The sequence below is a fragment of the Python bivittatus genome, unplaced genomic scaffold (genome assembly GCF_059951505.1).
Source record: "Python bivittatus isolate LINGU-HERP-01145 unplaced genomic scaffold, Pbiv_v1 ctg000200_np1212, whole genome shotgun sequence".
NCBI lineage: Eukaryota > Metazoa > Chordata > Lepidosauria > Squamata > Pythonidae > Python > Python bivittatus.
Genome location: NW_028277040.1, coordinates 22,582,729 through 22,599,195, shown reverse-complemented (window position 1 = coordinate 22,599,195; position 16,467 = coordinate 22,582,729). Strand labels below are relative to the sequence as shown.

At 37.2% G+C, this 16,467-nt stretch overlaps 2 protein-coding genes across 4 annotated transcripts in view; one reads left to right on the top strand and one right to left on the bottom strand.

Annotated features, from left to right (window-relative positions):
* The window catches only part of DYNC1I2 (dynein cytoplasmic 1 intermediate chain 2), a 36,403-nt gene extending 24,101 nt beyond the window's left edge, over positions 1–12,302 (top strand). For all 3 annotated transcript variants that reach the window (XM_007430403.4, XM_007430402.4, XM_007430404.4), the window contains 11 exons: positions 3,046–3,135; positions 3,580–3,742; positions 3,832–3,931; positions 4,102–4,227; positions 5,051–5,197; positions 6,788–6,901; positions 7,477–7,610; positions 8,522–8,666; positions 9,713–9,853; positions 10,764–10,889; positions 11,623–12,302. In XM_007430403.4, coding sequence (XP_007430465.1) covers positions 3,046–3,135; positions 3,580–3,742; positions 3,832–3,931; positions 4,102–4,227; positions 5,051–5,197; positions 6,788–6,901; positions 7,477–7,610; positions 8,522–8,666; positions 9,713–9,853; positions 10,764–10,889; positions 11,623–11,736 — 1,400 coding nt within the window. In that variant the 3' untranslated portion in view covers positions 11,737–12,302. The remainder of the gene's footprint in view (positions 1–3,045; positions 3,136–3,579; positions 3,743–3,831; positions 3,932–4,101; positions 4,228–5,050; positions 5,198–6,787; positions 6,902–7,476; positions 7,611–8,521; positions 8,667–9,712; positions 9,854–10,763; positions 10,890–11,622) is intronic.
* Positions 12,303–14,592: 2,290 nt separating this feature from the next.
* The window catches only part of SLC25A12 (solute carrier family 25 member 12), a 63,740-nt gene continuing 61,865 nt past the window's right edge, over positions 14,593–16,467 (bottom strand). The window contains exon 18 of the mRNA XM_007430405.4: positions 14,593–15,223. Coding sequence (XP_007430467.1) covers positions 15,034–15,223 — 190 coding nt within the window. The 3' untranslated portion in view covers positions 14,593–15,033. The remainder of the gene's footprint in view (positions 15,224–16,467) is intronic.

Here is a 16,467-nt window from a genome sequence, read left to right as displayed (position 1 = left end):
AGCAGGAATTTCAGATGTGCTTGCCATTATGCCAGCACCAACTGCATCATTTAGACTGATGAGCAATGGACAGAAGCCTCATCTCTTGGATCACACTGAATCTGAGTTGGAAAGCATCAAAGCACTGCTTCATGTACTTCAAAGGCTCTGTGTAGTATTGGGTAAAAGGCAGGAATAGGACTTTTGCCAGCCAGAAAATTTTCTGGTCACATAGCCTAAATTTGATGACCTGCAGAGGAATGATTAAGAAAAAGCTGTGGCTTCTTGCCAGAATAATAGCTTATTCTAGAATAAATACCATGTGTATATATAGTGAAGTGAATTTATAATTCTGCTGATTTGTTTGCATATCACATGAAGTTTAAACTACTCAGGAATAACTATTTTTGGATATCCGCTTAGTTCTCTTAATTCCTTTGCTAGTATGCTATTAAGTGATAAAATGTAAGCTTAATAGGATTAAAGTTTGTTGTCATTTATTTAGTGGCATTTGCATATATCTTAAAAATAAGATGTCTTAAACTGAGATGAGAAACTGCTTCAGTGCATCTAAGGTGTATTTATGTAATTGCAGTAATACCATATCTAGCGCTAAGGTTCAGTAATAGTTATTTCTAAGCACTGACAGCAAATAAAGAATAAGCATGAGAAGGAATTTGGAATTTGTTTATAAATGTGTCATCTACACCGAAAATGTGAAAAGGGAGGGGCAATTGGTTATCAGATCTCTTCTCTGTAATATATGTAAATAACCAGGTCACTTGGGCAGTAGAGGGCTAACCATCTGCTTTTGACAAGGATTTGACTTCTGTCACTGAAAATGGTACTTAGAATCAGAATGGTATGGCAGAGCTAGGGGGCTGAGATTTAACTTCTAAATGTATGGAATTTGAGCTTTGAACAACTTGTAAAGGGCAAGGGGGCATTCTTGTTTTGAAGTCACAGTGGCATTGTTTGCTGTAGTGTGTCTCCATACAAAAGAGGAGTCCACACTTAATTCAACTAAATTCTTTAATCTAGTCATTGCTTTGTAATTTGCTATTCACAATCTCTCATCTATTAAGTGAAAATTATGCATTTATCAATTTTCTCTACCCCAATGCTTGGGTGGAAATCTAGTCTCTTGTTTGGGGCACATGGCATAGAATTGCTCCGCTATCCAGTTTTCTGATTAATAGTCCATTGTATGTACAAATTCATCTAAAAAGGAGCAGTGTCTTTCCGTTTCTCTGTGTGATTATTTTGTCCAAAAAAGCTTTCATTTTTTCTAAGTAGCACAAAAGCTGTAATTGGCAGGCTTTGTAAGGAAATGTCAATGTGCAAGAGAGTGGAGATCACTAAGAATTCTTTTACGTGTTCTTTCCCCTTTGCACCACCGCCTCCTCAGCAGGGTCACTGAGATCACTAGCTTTTCTTGAAATGGCCATTTTCACTGGCAGGTGCATTATACCCTGTATTTTCAGATTGTTTTTCCATTCTGAATGTTTGGCAGGTTGATTGCTCTGGCTGCATTGACGGAGAAAGGGCTGACAAATGTGGTTGGGCTGGTTGAAAAGACAGTGATTACTGTTTTCCTTTGTGGCTGATTGAGGCCCTTGAAAGGAAAGATTTTAACCTTCACCATTTGGTTCAGAAGTATGAGCATATATTGAAATTGTTCATGCCATTTATCCTAGTTCTGTAAACTTGTCAGAACGTAAAAATCGCTCAATTTCATATAATGTGGGATTGGCATACGTCATTATCATTTTGATTAAGTTGGAGTTTGTATTGTATGCATTATATAGTGTCATTTAAAGCATTTGTTCCTTCAGGTATAGATATATTTTTTTATTGACTAAACTAGAGTTAGAAAGATTTTTTTCCAGATTTTGCTTCAGCCTATCACTATGTGTGTGGCTTGGCAGCTGGTAGAGCCTACAAGCTGTATTTTTGTTTGCAGGGTAAAGGCTTGTCTCTAGACCTCCTGGAGAGTTGGTAATTGCACAGACTTGCCATTGGAGAAAAAACATAATTGGAAGCAGTCAAGCAGAAAAATGCTGTGCCATCCCATTGCCACCTCAGAGCAGGGATAGACAATCCCAGCAATACCATCTGGTTGCTGCTGTCTAGTCAGCTGGCCTGGCTGCTGGGACCATAGCTTGGCAGCTGGTTTGTACCTCTTGACCGCTCTTCCCCCCCCCCATGACTTTGAACATGGGTCAGGGGAATGGCTGTAACAAATAAATCCCTGTTGAATCCTGCCTCATTACTTGCAATAAGGCAGGCTGCAGGCTTCTGCTTCCATTCTCTTCTAAACAGATGACATAGCTGGTTAACCAATGAAATAAGTCTTTTAAGAAAGATACTTTGAGAAGCAGAACAAAAAGAGGCAGGAAACATATTCTACACTACCAAATAATTTCTCTTTTTTAATTTTCTGGGGGCTTGTTCTATTTAAAAATGTAGCAATGCAAAAAACGCTATAGATATTCTCAGAATTTCAAAGCATCAGCACTTCATGTTATTTGTTGCAATTAAGGAAACAGTATTCTACTTTTAAAATGCTCATTGGCAAACATCATACGGATAATGAAACTTGCAGTTAGAATGACAGGAAAGAAAAGATAATCTCTCTGCTATTGTCTTAGCAAAATTTGCCTTTCCAGATAGCATCATGAGAACTAAAATAACCATCTTTCCTTTATGAAAAACCTTTTGACACTGATTCCATATCTAAAGAAAGCTGTGGCTCTGAGAGCTGTTTAAGACACTTGATTTTCATTATTCTGCAGCATGTATATGTCAACATGCAGCATAAGACCACATGGATGAATGTTTTGTCTGCAGTGACAAAGCTGGGTAGAAGTTAAGAATTTAAAATGAAAATCTTTGAAAAGTTACTCAATACTTTACTATAGGTTTACATTTGATATATGTAAACATACAGTAGAGATGTAGAATTCACTGTCAACATATTTGACTGATTTATTTTTTCACTGTTTAATAAATGTAATCCCAGATTATAACTGGTTAAGTAATTATTGACAACTTTCCTCTTAACAGATGAGGAAGATGAAGATGATGTAGTTATACAAAAACCACCAGTTGAACCTGAGGAAGAAAACACCTTGAAAAAGGAGGAAGAAGAGGAAGGTATAAGTATTTTATTTATTTACATCCATCTATATGCCATTTATTTTAACAACTCTAGGTGACTTACAGTATATAAAACGAGAACTATCCAAAAATACTAAAAACAATAAACAAATAATTAACTATTATAAGTAAAGCTACTACTACCAGTAGGAATTTCTTCCTACTTCAAGCTATCGTCCTCATTTTTTAAAGACATAAAGGAGGAAGCATATTTTACTCAAATTTCCTCTCTCAATTTGTTGTACATATTTCTCTTTGCTGTTTAAAATCTTGTATTTATTAAAGTTTAAAGAATAAAAAGCATTGAATAAAATTGCAGCTTTTATATTTGTATATTTGTAATCACTGTTTAAAATCTAAGCATACACACTAATATCACTAAATGTATTCATTTTAGTCTATTGGTTATAAATCACATTCTGAATCTGGATCTCTCTACAGTTGCCCCTCATGAACTAACAGAAGAAGAAAAGCAACAGATTTTGCATTCTGAAGAGTTTTTGAGCTTCTTTGATCATTCTACAAGAATTGTAGAAAGAGCTCTTTCTGAGCAAATTAATATTTTCTTTGACTACAGTGGCCGAGACCTAGAAGACAAAGAAGGGTAATGTGGGAGTTTTTAAATGTGTTGTCCATTTGTTTTAGTTTTACTGAAAATGATCCTAAGTCCACCCTCTTCGATTGTTTTTTCAGAGAAATTCAGGCAGGTGCTAAACTGTCCTTAAACAGACAGTTTTTTGATGAGCGTTGGTCAAAGCATCGCGTTGTTAGTTGCTTGGATTGGTCTTCTCAGGTAACATTACTTTGTCTAATAAATCTTCCTTAGCAGATACTATTTTTCTTATTTTCTTGCCAAAATAGATTTCCAAGAAATAAAGTTGTGGCTAGTATCTTAAATTAGATTTATTTGAGTCTGTCTTATTTAAAGCCACTAACAGATAATTTTTTTATTTTTTTATCCAGTACCCAGAGTTGTTAGTAGCATCTTATAATAACAATGAAGATGCACCTCATGAACCTGATGGGGTGGCCCTTGTCTGGAATATGAAATACAAGAAAACAACTCCAGAATATGTCTTTCACTGCCAGGTATGATGCGAGTTCCTATGTTGCAGGGCTAAAGATATTGTATTAATGAAAGTGGACAAGACTTGCCTTCTAATTGTCAGCATAATGATTTAATTGAGCAGACATGAACTTCAAAAGTAACCAGTTCCAAACACATGTTGATGTCTGAAGAATCCATTTATCTTTTTTCTAACATAATTTGCCTTATTTAAACTTACATGGCCTGATACTATATAAAAGATGAAGTTGTGTGCATTAAGTACAGACTCTTTCAGCATTATGATTAAAAATATACAACCAGACCTCAGCTCTGAATACAAATATACATACCCTGAGAATTTAAGTGAAATAAATTCAAAGACTTATATTTCAACTTAAAAAGTAATTAAATTATAAAATAGCCTAATGTAGAAATGTACAAGTTGGCCTTGATATCATGTTATTGTAAAATACCATTTATTTCAGTCAATTTATATGGCTGCCTATCTTGCAAATGCAAATATGAACAGCTAACAAAATGTAAAAACCATACACCTAGTGAAATAACAGAAACTTAAGACAAAGAGAACAACATAATATGGCGGCTGAAAAAACCAGAACTAACCCATTTGGGCTCAACTAATTTCCCAACCCCCATGCTTTGGAAAATAGCCATAAGCATAATATTAAAATTTCGTTTCCCTGTGTTACTGTATATTTAACATGTATAAGATTTCATAAGCTAAAAGATGCTCAAATAACATGTGCATTTTTCTGAATTAGTCAAACCTAAGGTCATTTAGGAAATATTTCTAGTTAACAATCAAATTCAGAAATAACATTTACATTGTTTTTCCCCTTACAGTCAGCTGTTATGTCTGCTACATTTGCAAAATTTCATCCAAATTTGGTGGTTGGTGGCACATACTCTGGACAAATTGTGCTCTGGGATAACCGTAGCAATAAGCGAACACCAGTTCAGAGAACTCCCCTTTCAGCTGCTGCTCACACGGTAGGGAATGAAACATGCATATATCTCCATCACCCAATCCCCTTTCAGGATAAACAATGTTATGCAAAGTGCACAGAAAGAGTGTGAAGTAATGAACAAAAGAAACTAAGGCAAGAGATAAGAGAAAATTACTAGCTTATTCAGTAATCTAAGGATAGTGTTTGCTTAGAGCATGATGGGATAAGATTCAGAATGCTTTAAGAAATAAGTGTATAACATTCAAGAAATGAGTGTCTTATAAAAGATACCGTGATCCTATTTGAATTATACTTTCTGCTGCAAAGGTAAATCCACTACTTCCTATTACTCAGTTCTATGGTATTTCCTGTCATCTATATTTGTCTCTCTCCAGGTTCCAAGGTCTCTGAATTTTTCATTTTGAACAGGAGATCATATCTGTACTTGTTCCTTAGCTTTCACTTTCCCTTGAGAAGCACATTTTCCCTGCTGGGAAAACTTGTAGGCCTGGAATGGCAGTATTAGCTATTCATATTTTCAATATCTAGACTGATCATTCTGATGCTCTCTACTTAGGAATGTTGATAGGTATACCATGCTTTTATATCAACTATAGCAGTTCCTTCTATTTCCCTTCATTCTTCTTTTGTTCCATTTTTATTAATGTCAGTTTTTCTTTTGTCACAACTTCCCTTCCTAATGTTGGCATTGGTAGTCCTCACTTACTGACTACTCGTTCAGTGACCGTTTGAAGTTACAACAGTGCTGAAAAATAACTTTAAGGCCAATTTACAACCATTTACGATCTTTGCAGCATCCCTCAGTCATGTGATCGCCATTGCAGTCAGTACATGTCCTGTGCCTGGCCTATGATTTTTTTTCTCTTCCTCACCCCACTGCAGAGCAGACAGATTGGAGAGGAAGGGATTGCAAGAGCATAAGCTATTTGCTCTTCTACATATCGAAAGCAATGCGATTGCACCCACAGTGGGAAAGGTCAGGCAAAGGAGAGATCGCCTACAGCAATCGCTTGCTTTTTTTTCTCCCTCCCTCCCTCGCAGAGCAGAGAAATTGGAGAGGAAGAGATTTCAAGAGAGTACTGTAAGCTGTTTGCATAGTGCGCCCATGGCAGTTGCGTTGCTTTCGATGTGTAGAAGACAGCAGGCACTGGAGCGTTCCAAAGGGTGGGGGAGTGGTTAGGAGGTAAACAGAAACCAGAGGTGTGAAACTGAGTAGTCTTGTCTCTTTCCAGACAGAAAGCACAGCTGGGGTCATGTGAGTTCCTACTTAGCGATCACTTCGCTTAGCAATGGAGTTGCCGGTCTCAGGGTCGTTAAGTGAGGACTACCTGTACTTCAGGAGTGATCCTTTAATCATTGTTGTAATACCACTGGCTTTTGTACTTTCGTTGAAGTTTGTAATCTTGAAGGATTGCTAGGCAACCAAATCTAGATCTTAGATTCTGTGGAAGGTCAGATGATTAGCTGTAGAAAACAATGGGTTGTTAAGTCCCTGGATATCTTACTTGCCCTTCTTGCCTGCTCATTTAAAATCTAGGTTTGCATTTATTTGACGTTATTTGTACATTTCTGTGGAAACTTTGTTAAACTGTGCTATACGATTTTGCTTTAGCATCCTGTATACTGTGTAAACGTTGTGGGGACACAAAATGCTCATAACCTTATCAGCATTTCTACTGATGGGAAGATTTGCTCGTGGAGCCTGGATATGCTGTCACAGCCACAGGTATATTTCACATTAAAAATAGCAAACATTTATTGTTACACTTTCAGGGAAGTTCTGCAGATAAATGTATGTTACTGCGGTATGAAATGTCTGATACCGCAGTCTCATATATCTAGATACTTTTTTCTGAATTCTGAGAGCTGGCATGCAGTTTAAAATAGTGTGCAAGTTGGACTAGGGACATTTCAGTTCACATGCTTATTTAAATATAGAAGCTCATTAAATGATTTTGAGTAAGTCATTAGCGCTCAGTCTAAATTACGTGGCAGGTCATCTGTGAAATAGTGGGGTGCAAATATGTAGTACATTTGTCTCACTGTAGAAATTTATAAAATATTCAGATGATCAGAATAGGTTATATATCCTGAAGGTTGAGAAAACAAACCTACATTGTCATTATGTACTCTATGTAGTTTTACTGTGTTAAATGCTTTCAGCTGGAGAATGGGAATGAAACAAGTAGGTAGAATAAACATGTTTCTTAGAAAGCTAGTACCAGAAATATTCCCTGATCTTAGCAGAAAAGTTGTTTTGGAAAGCAGAAAAAAAAATAAATCTGATATCCTTCTCTCCAGGATAGCATGGAGTTAGTTCATAAGCAATCCAAAGCTGTTGCTGTCACTTCTATGTCCTTCCCTGTTGGAGATGTCAACAACTTTGTCGTTGGAAGTGAAGAGGGCTCGGTCTACACAGCATGTCGCCATGGCAGGTGATTAGACCCTGGGATTCCATTTTTTAAGCCACAAGGTTATACTCTAAGGGAACACAATTTTGGGAATGCTGTTCTTTAATTGCCACGGGGTGGTTATGTACAATTGTACTTCTCTAAAAGAAATTGTGTAAGGATTTTTAAAAGAGTATTTAATATTTTAAAAACTTCCGATTAGCTTCAGCATTTCCCCTTTTTCTGGATAAGAATAGCTTTTGACTTTTGATATGGAATATGCTAGTTAATCATCATTCAAATGTGGGGGGGGATTGTGGCAGAATATCCCAAATTCTTGCTTTTGTAGATAATTATACAGTAGTATCACGCACTAGTCATAAATCAGGCAGCTTGTCTCCTGCTGTTCAATCTGTTTTGAAATTGTCTGGCTGTAGCTTATCTATTGCTTTCTTTAATGAAATTGAGACTCCAGTCTCGTCTCAAACACACATCAACCCATGCTGTATAGTGCTTTGGGCTAGAACTAACCAAAATTGGTGGTTCACACTGATACTGTTGGGGGTTTATCATCCCTGATTTCAAACTGAAAATTACCTAAGGAAGAAGTGCATCTTTTTGGAAGCTTGATGCTTGTTGGAAGGCTTCATTTTTGTGGCCCTAATATTTAGTTTGAGTTTTAAAAAAATAATACAACTATCAACGGTGTGTAGTATTTTGTAAACATTATTTCTATCTTTTCAAAGCATATCTCTAGCTATTGTTTAGTTAATACAGTTTTTTTCATTATAATGCTCCTGAGCTTAATTCAGTTCCATGGAATATGCAATAATGTAGAGATAATTTGTGATACACTTTTGTGAACTATTAAATATTACTTGTGTATCTAGAGTTCTGGATGGGTATTTTTTTCTTTTAAAGTAAAATATTTTTTTCTGTATATGCATTTTAAACAGCAAAGCTGGAATCAGTGAGATGTTTGAAGGCCACCAAGGGCCTATCACAGGTATCCATTGTCATGCAGCAGTTGGACCTGTAGACTTTTCACATCTATTTGTAACTTCTTCTTTCGACTGGACTGTAAAGCTTTGGACAACTAAGGTATCAGTAGTTAAATATGAACTATACTGACTTGTCTAAAACCCCATCTTGTGGAAATAGTCTGTGTAGAACTAAATTTTCTATCAGGAAGCTTGATAGAAGCACCCATGTTTTAAATCATCAGTACTATAATATATGATTGTAATATAGGAGTGAAACATGTACAGATCAGATCTATCCATTATTCTTCAGCCTTCTTACATTGGCTGAGATAATTCACAAAAATATGGATTCCTAGAGCCATTGTAACAATTGAAAATTACTATTAGTCCGTTACATTTTTGTTGTAATATATAACAGTGTTCCAACCCCCCTCCAAAATGAAATAGTGGTATCTTGCTTGTTTCATGAGTATGCTTAGCTTATCTGTTTTCCTCAGTAAGGTTTTAATTAGAAAAAATATTACAAAATTCTGCATGATGGAAGTTATATGTTAGCTCTGAAGAAATCAGAAATTACAGGTTCATTAATATCTAATGTTATTGTCAAATATTACATTACTATAATTATATAATATAATTTAGTATAAGTCCACAAGAATGACTCAATAATTTTTTCAAATTGAGAAACTTTTAAGCTTTTACTGAAACTTTGCCATTAGTTTTTGGTGGGAGAGAATTACGTGATGGCACATAATTAATCAATAATGAAAAGACAAAACTTAGCTAAACTTTGCTTTGATGTATTCTGAATTAAATACAAACATTCGGTGGTAAACCACCTTCACCCACAGGTTCATATGGTTCCCAGACTCATTTCTGTAGCCACGAAATTGTATTGCAAATTGTCAATTCTTGGCACTGTAATGCTTTTTTCTAATTGAGCACTAAAAATGTGTTAACAACTCCACAACCTCCAAAATGCACAAAAAAGATTGAGTATTGCATATCCTCTCTGCTGACCGTTAGGCCCCTTTGCCCTTGCAGCCAGAAAATACTATTTAAAAATAGTGACTCCTGGCCACCAAAAATCTTGCCACCATGCCTTAATTATTTTTGTCTTGACCATTGCAAGGTGTATTAATGCTAAGGATTTTTTTCTTTCAGAACAACAAACCTCTATATTCGTTTGAGGACAACTCAGATTATGTTTATGACGTGATGTGGTCGCCCACTCACCCTGCTCTCTTTGCTTGTGTGGATGGAATGGGAAGACTTGATCTATGGAATCTCAACAATGATACTGAGGTAAAACAAAATTAGGTTTGGTATTCCAAGACTGTGTGCTAATTGAGCATATGTTCAAAAAAGTATTATGCTGAAATTTATTTTATGTTCCTTGGCTCTTCACCTAATTTACCTCATAAAGGAGAGGTCTGTATGCTAAACCTGTAATATTGTAACTGGCTGGTTTTTCGTGGAGTTAGAGATGATTTGAAATGGCCAGAAAAGGAATGGCATTACATGTGGCTTGCACTTATAGGGATGCGCCATGACGTCTTTACCCGCTTAACTCTAGCATAGAGTAAGATCAGAGGTTTTTTGGCATTCTGGCATGAATACAGGTTCTTTGTATTGCAGGTACACTGTGCATCATATCACCCTAGCAGACGGTTGAAACCGTTAAGCTCCATGAAGCTAGTATTCCTCATACAGCTAAAGAATGTAGTGCCATCAGTTGTGGGCACTGAGCAAAACCTAGGCATGATGCTCTCACTGAATGCTTTAAAGCATCCCACTTTGGGTGCATTTAGTACTACTTTTGTGCAGCAATCAGCTTCGCTTACTATCATGTGCTTGAGTGGAAGAGGATTACCTATAATAAAGTAATTTTTCCAGTGTAATTCAAACTCAGCATATCCAGGCAAGGTTTTGTCCAAGCAAAGAAGAACTCAGTAACTTGGAGCTGTCATCTTTGAAGGCCTGGTGCTCTAATTCCTATCATTACCAAATCCATCTTCTGTTGGGCCTAGTATGGATATATCAGAGAAATTTCACATTGTTGAAGATAGAATATTTCCTTGTATGTTGTGTTAGGATAAGGGACAGCTAGATAACTTTAATGGTCATATTATCATCTGAATATTTGTGACAAACCTAGCAAAATTCCAAGGAGGATATAAATCATGACGAAGTATTGTTGTTTGAACTGGGATAGGTGCCAACAGCAAGCATTACTGTGGATGGTAATCCAGCCCTTAATCATGTAAGATGGACAAATTCAGGACGTGAGATTGCTGTGGGAGATTCCGAAGGACAAATAGTAATTTATGATGTGGGAGAGGTAAGTAATTTTCTAAATTATTTTATTTTATTCCAGTCATAAAAGGAACATAGAGTCATGTTTTTGTTTCAATTTAGAATGTGTGTCTCTTTTAAGTTTGGGCAGAAGGGTTGTGGGTGGATGTGCGTGCATGTGTGTGTGAGGATTAAGATTGAAAGAAATTATAATGAACGTAGTTTTGTGAAGCAACCTAAAACTACTTCAACCTTTCCCCTGCTTCCAAGAGACTGCTGCCTAATCCAGTTTCCCATGGTGCTGCTGCTCATCCCCCATTCTCTTTTTATTCTGGGGGCAAGCAGGTTCTCATTTTTAGATGGCAACAATTGGCAGGACTTTCCAATTACAGACTTTTTTCAGAAACGATTATAGCATGTCATCCAGGATCTTTCAGGTTGTAAAATAATGTAAGGAGTTGTCCATGTCCACTGAGTTTAAAAGTACAGAACTTGAATGGGAGACATAGCAAGACCTGCTACAGGTTTGTTGCTGCACAACAAAGAATACATAATTCCATTTGTAACTGAGAATTCCTTCCATCTGAGCTTGGAGAAATTCTCCAGTGCTGTCCAAGTTCCAACATACTACTCTTGGTATTGAAATAAATGTTGCATGTCAGGGAACTTAGCAGTGTATGCTTGTTCCAATTCTGTATTTTGGATTCAATCTGGTGAATTTTAAAAATCAGCATATTCGTATGTTTACTGATACCTCCCATATAACTGTTTCTCCACAGCAAATTGCTGTTCCCCGAAATGATGAGTGGACACGTTTTGGTCGGACATTAGCTGAAATTAACGCAAACAGAGCCGATGCAGAAGAGGAAGCCGCAACTCGAATTCCTTCCTAAAGTTTTCCAATGGATTCTAGCAGTGAATTTGGGAATGAGCTAAAAAGAGCTTTGATGTAGTAGCATGTACTAGTCTGCAGCAGCAACAACTGAACATGAAAACGTGCAGTAAACTATGGATTTGACAAGTGCATAAAGATTACTGAAGCAGATCTTGTGAAGTTGCTTTTTAAAAGCTAAATCACATATTCTTAATCTAATCTGCATACATTAATATTTATCCTAATTTAGCAAGTCATACCTTCTGTTGAAACACTACTCATATTGTATATTTAAAGTCACTTAGGCTGTCCAACTTTCAGTGGCATTTAAGTAAGTTATGTAAACCTATCTGGGGGAAAAAGATTATGGAACTGCTTAGAGTTACACACGCATCTGTTCACAGTAACCTTTATCCTAATTGTTATACAGTAGACTCCATGGTGGTAGATCATGTAAAGGAATAAAAATAATCTATTAAACTTTTTTTAATTAATGGGAAGTTTCTAAAACACCTTGGATTTTTTGTTAAATCTGTGTAGTTTAGCAAGAATTCTTTATAAATAAAATACATGACCTTTTTCTCATACACATCCATTTAAAGACTTGTGGTTTTTTTTTTAGCTGACTGTATTATATGCTAATAGTTCATGCAAGGAGACTTGGGGGGAAAAAAGGAAATAAAAAGTGCACTTTGTATTTTGTGGCTGTAATAAAAATGAAGAGTACAAATGATTTTTAGATTCAGGACTTCAGCTTAAATAGTTGAACTGGATATAGCTCACATAATTTAACTCTGCCTAAAGAGAAAAAATGAAATCTTGTTGAAAGCCTGCGACACAGGGTAATTTGTATTTTCTCTGGGCACTTTTCTAGAGTTTAGGAGGCAGTACTTTCTTCACTTTTGAATGGTAAACTCACAACAATCTTACGTCTTGTTCAGTAACCAGGAATAGAACAAATTCTGTGATTTCCAGCTACTTTAGATTTTCTGGGAAAATATTAAAAATAAGGTTTTCCAGTGTACCAGTTACAGCATTTTAGTACAGTTGTAACATTTTGTAAACTAACCAGCGAATTGGCCATGAAATAAGGTATCTTAACCTTCAAGATTTTGCACTGCTGTAAAGTAGCTTTCCCTTTGATGGTAGTTTTATTTCTTATAAATGCCAGTTACTTTCCTTCTATACAATAAGAATTTTTGCATTTGTAATTTAATTGCTTCTGAAGTATCTGCTTACCAGCTTTTACAAGCAGTTGCTTAGAAAGGGTGGGCAACCTGTGGCTTGAATGTCACACGTAAACCTTTCCCCGTTCCTTTTTTGCAGATCCTAGATGCACGTGGTTTGTATTGCCTTAATTCAGTGGCAAAATGGCACATTTCAGGGATGATTGGGGGTGGGCTAAGGCAGGCAAGCTAAAGAACTTAATGCATGTAATTATTGAGGAAATACTGGATATACCTGCGGATAAGCTGACCCTCAAAAAGTTTGTTTTAATTTGTACATTTGGCTTATCCACAGGTGATACATTTTTCATGGTATTTGGTTAAAAATTCAAGGGTTTGCTTATCCATGGATGGGCTTATCTGCAAGTATGTAAGGGATATGGGTATTTTTAAAAAGCTGAGAGAAAAACCAGATAAGCCCATCTGTGAATAAGCCAAACCCAATATTTTGGTGTATTTTGGCACCTAAAATTCTTGCCTTATCTGCCAGTATATACGGTAGGCTGAACATTTCGATCCTGCTTCTCCCATTATAGCACTACGAGGCACACTGCAGCCATCAGAGCCATTTAAAAACGGGTAGCCATTAGAGGAATAAAGTTTCTTACTCCTGAGCAGGACACAGGATGGCCTTGTTCAGATGGAGGTTTAAAAGTGATCTGCACAGATACAGAATACTGTTTATACAGTAACAACAAATATTTTTAAAATTATTTTGTAAAAAGTCTTCCATTCGTATGGACTTCTTGGAATAGTGATAGCTCAGGTTTGCTGTACATACTTAGCAGTTGTACAGGTTCTCCAGGCTTTGGGAGGTATTGATCCATTTTTTTGCAGACATTTTGTCCCATGTCCTAATGAAGCTTCCTCAGTATAATAGTTCAGAAGTAGGGGGGGAGGTTGGCTTGTAGTATTGGTGACTGGAGGTTTCCTGGGAGGCATCTATTAATTTGTTGCTGGGAATGGTGGTGTCTCTTTGACTGGTACACCTCCTCTGCTTGTGGTCTTGATCGGGCATCTGAGTGGATGGTAGATTTTATCCAGCTCTATTGAACTGTTGTTGGTCCATTACCCCAGTATTGATCTCCCGAAGGCAGAGAAGTTGATTACTAAGTAAGTCTTGCATTCTGTATCAAGCACTTTCTATTCTAATATAATGCTCGCTATTTTTTGAAGGCTATGTGCATGTACAGGAGCTTTTGATTGTACAGCCAAGTTCCTTTTGTCCATATGCCCCCAACTAAGGAGGAAACAGTCAAATAGGTGTGTTGCCTGAAATTCTGCTGCCCCTTTGCATACAAATTATTGCCATGGTTCCATCATTAACTAGCTTTCCTTGCATGCATTTTATTACTGAGTGGCAAAACAATGAGACCCCACTTCTACATCTTAAAGATCGCATTTTTTTTTTTCAATCCACAATGGGGAGGGCAGCGAGATTACTAATTCATCCCTCAGCCCCTTTGGGCTTTTTTTTTTTTTTGAAATTATAGATATACTCCTATAGCTGCCCTTTGGTATGACTAAAAAAAAAAAAAAGGCCAGAGTATCAGCTAGAACATCACTGAGGAGCAACTTGGATAGGTTAAATGTATCATCTTTAAAACTTAGTCTCCTAAAAGTTCAATGTCAAGGAAAAGCAACAGGACTGTGGTTTTAAATACATTTTATTGTCACATGATTTTTAGTAAAATGCTTTCAAAACAGTCTGTACATTTCAAACTATTTAGAACTGCAATATCTCTTTCTAGAAATGCAATTGCAATTTCAATGCCATAATGATGTCTCTGTACAAAGATGTACAATATGTACAGTAACATGGAGTGCAAGCTGTGCAAAGCCAAGCCCTGGTTACTAATTCAAGCCTTCAAAGAGGAGAAAAGATCAATGGCTAGAACGTAAAGCCTGAATCAATCTCCTGTGTGCAAACGACAGCTGTATCTTTGTATAGAAAGGAGCAATGATTCAGTGTGCCGTCTCTGTTCAGCAAAGTGTCATGCGGCCGGCTGGAGAGCAGAGGACTGTTCTCAGCTTTCTGTCCCTTGCACCGCTTTTGCCTGCCTGCCTGCCTGGAAAAGTCAGCTCAGGATTCAGGCTGCCGCTTTGGGTTGCACAGAAGTGACACTCCCTGCTCGAAACTTGGGAAGAGAAAGCCCAAATTTGTTTTCAATCCCAGCAAAGGTAGCCGTGGCAAGCCGATACCCACCGAGGTGATCAGGATTAACAGGAGGAAGGCCTGAGATTCGAGACTTGGGTGGAGGTTCTGAGCCGGTGGGCTTGCTAGTAGGAGACAAACAAGCAGACAATTGGCGACATTCAGCTACTGTTAGCATAATTGTGTTAAGCATGTTTTGTTTCAGTCCTGGTTCACTGACTCTACCACAGTGACTTGGCTCATAAATACATAACTAAATAACCATGGCTTACAGCATCAAAGCCAATAATGTTAATCCATTTTTTATCACTGCTAAATTTTACTCTTACGGCTTGCTCCCCAGATGTGTATCTTATTTGATCACGTGCTTCATTATCATCTTACGTAGTGTTTATCTGGGCTAAGGTGTAAGTGAATCCAGGCCAGGTGATTCTTTCCTTAGGAAATACATAGCCATGCTAATCTAACCTAAGATCAGGCCAAATGTTGAAAATGAGTGTTTTTTTCTTTCCAAGAAGGACCTTTTTGAACAGATGGCTGACATTAAGGCTACAGTGGGTGTCTGAAACAGTTTTGGTGTATATAAATCTAGAATATAAAGCATATACTTTTCTGCTATCTAACACATTTATGATCACTGTTTTCTGGGCTTAATCCTGTTTCTCCTTAACTGTGGCCTGTGGTTCTAGCTTGTGTGTGTGTGTGTGCACACATGCATGTGTATGAGAATTAGGCTGTGCAGTGACTGCAATATTTGATGAGTATCCAACTTGGTCATTAAGAAAAATCATCCACACAAGATGTTTTGACTTCTCCCAGATCAACTCTACTCACTTGTCATCCCAGACAGTCATCTCTTCTAAACCAAGCCCAAACTGCCTGGAGCTTGAAGAAGAGTTCTTTCTTGAGTGAAAGGAACTTTTCCTCAACCCTCCTATCAACTTCAGACATGTAAGTAGGTCCTGTCAGAGGAATGCTGGTTTGGCAGTCTCCCCCTTAGTAGCCCAGGCAAGACAGCAGGAATAAAATTGGCAAGCTTCAACCAATTTCCTCTTTTCTGCAAGGGACAAGCTGCATACGAAGTACCTGGCTGCCTAGAATTTTTATTTTATTTCCTTTTTGCATGGAATGGGAATGAAACAATTTTTATTCTGTGGAGTCCCTGGTGCTCTCTGAGCTTGGTTGTTCGCTTGCAGACATCTCATTACCCAACTAGGTACGATCATCAGTGCCAGTACGTATGGGGTTTGCTCCCTGTTTATATACAGTAGCTTGTCCTGCCAGTTTTGTTGGGCATGTGCTTTTTTCCCCCTTGGTAGTTCCTTGATTAGGGTATTGTTTTCTGCCTAATTGTCTGGTGCTAATCCCT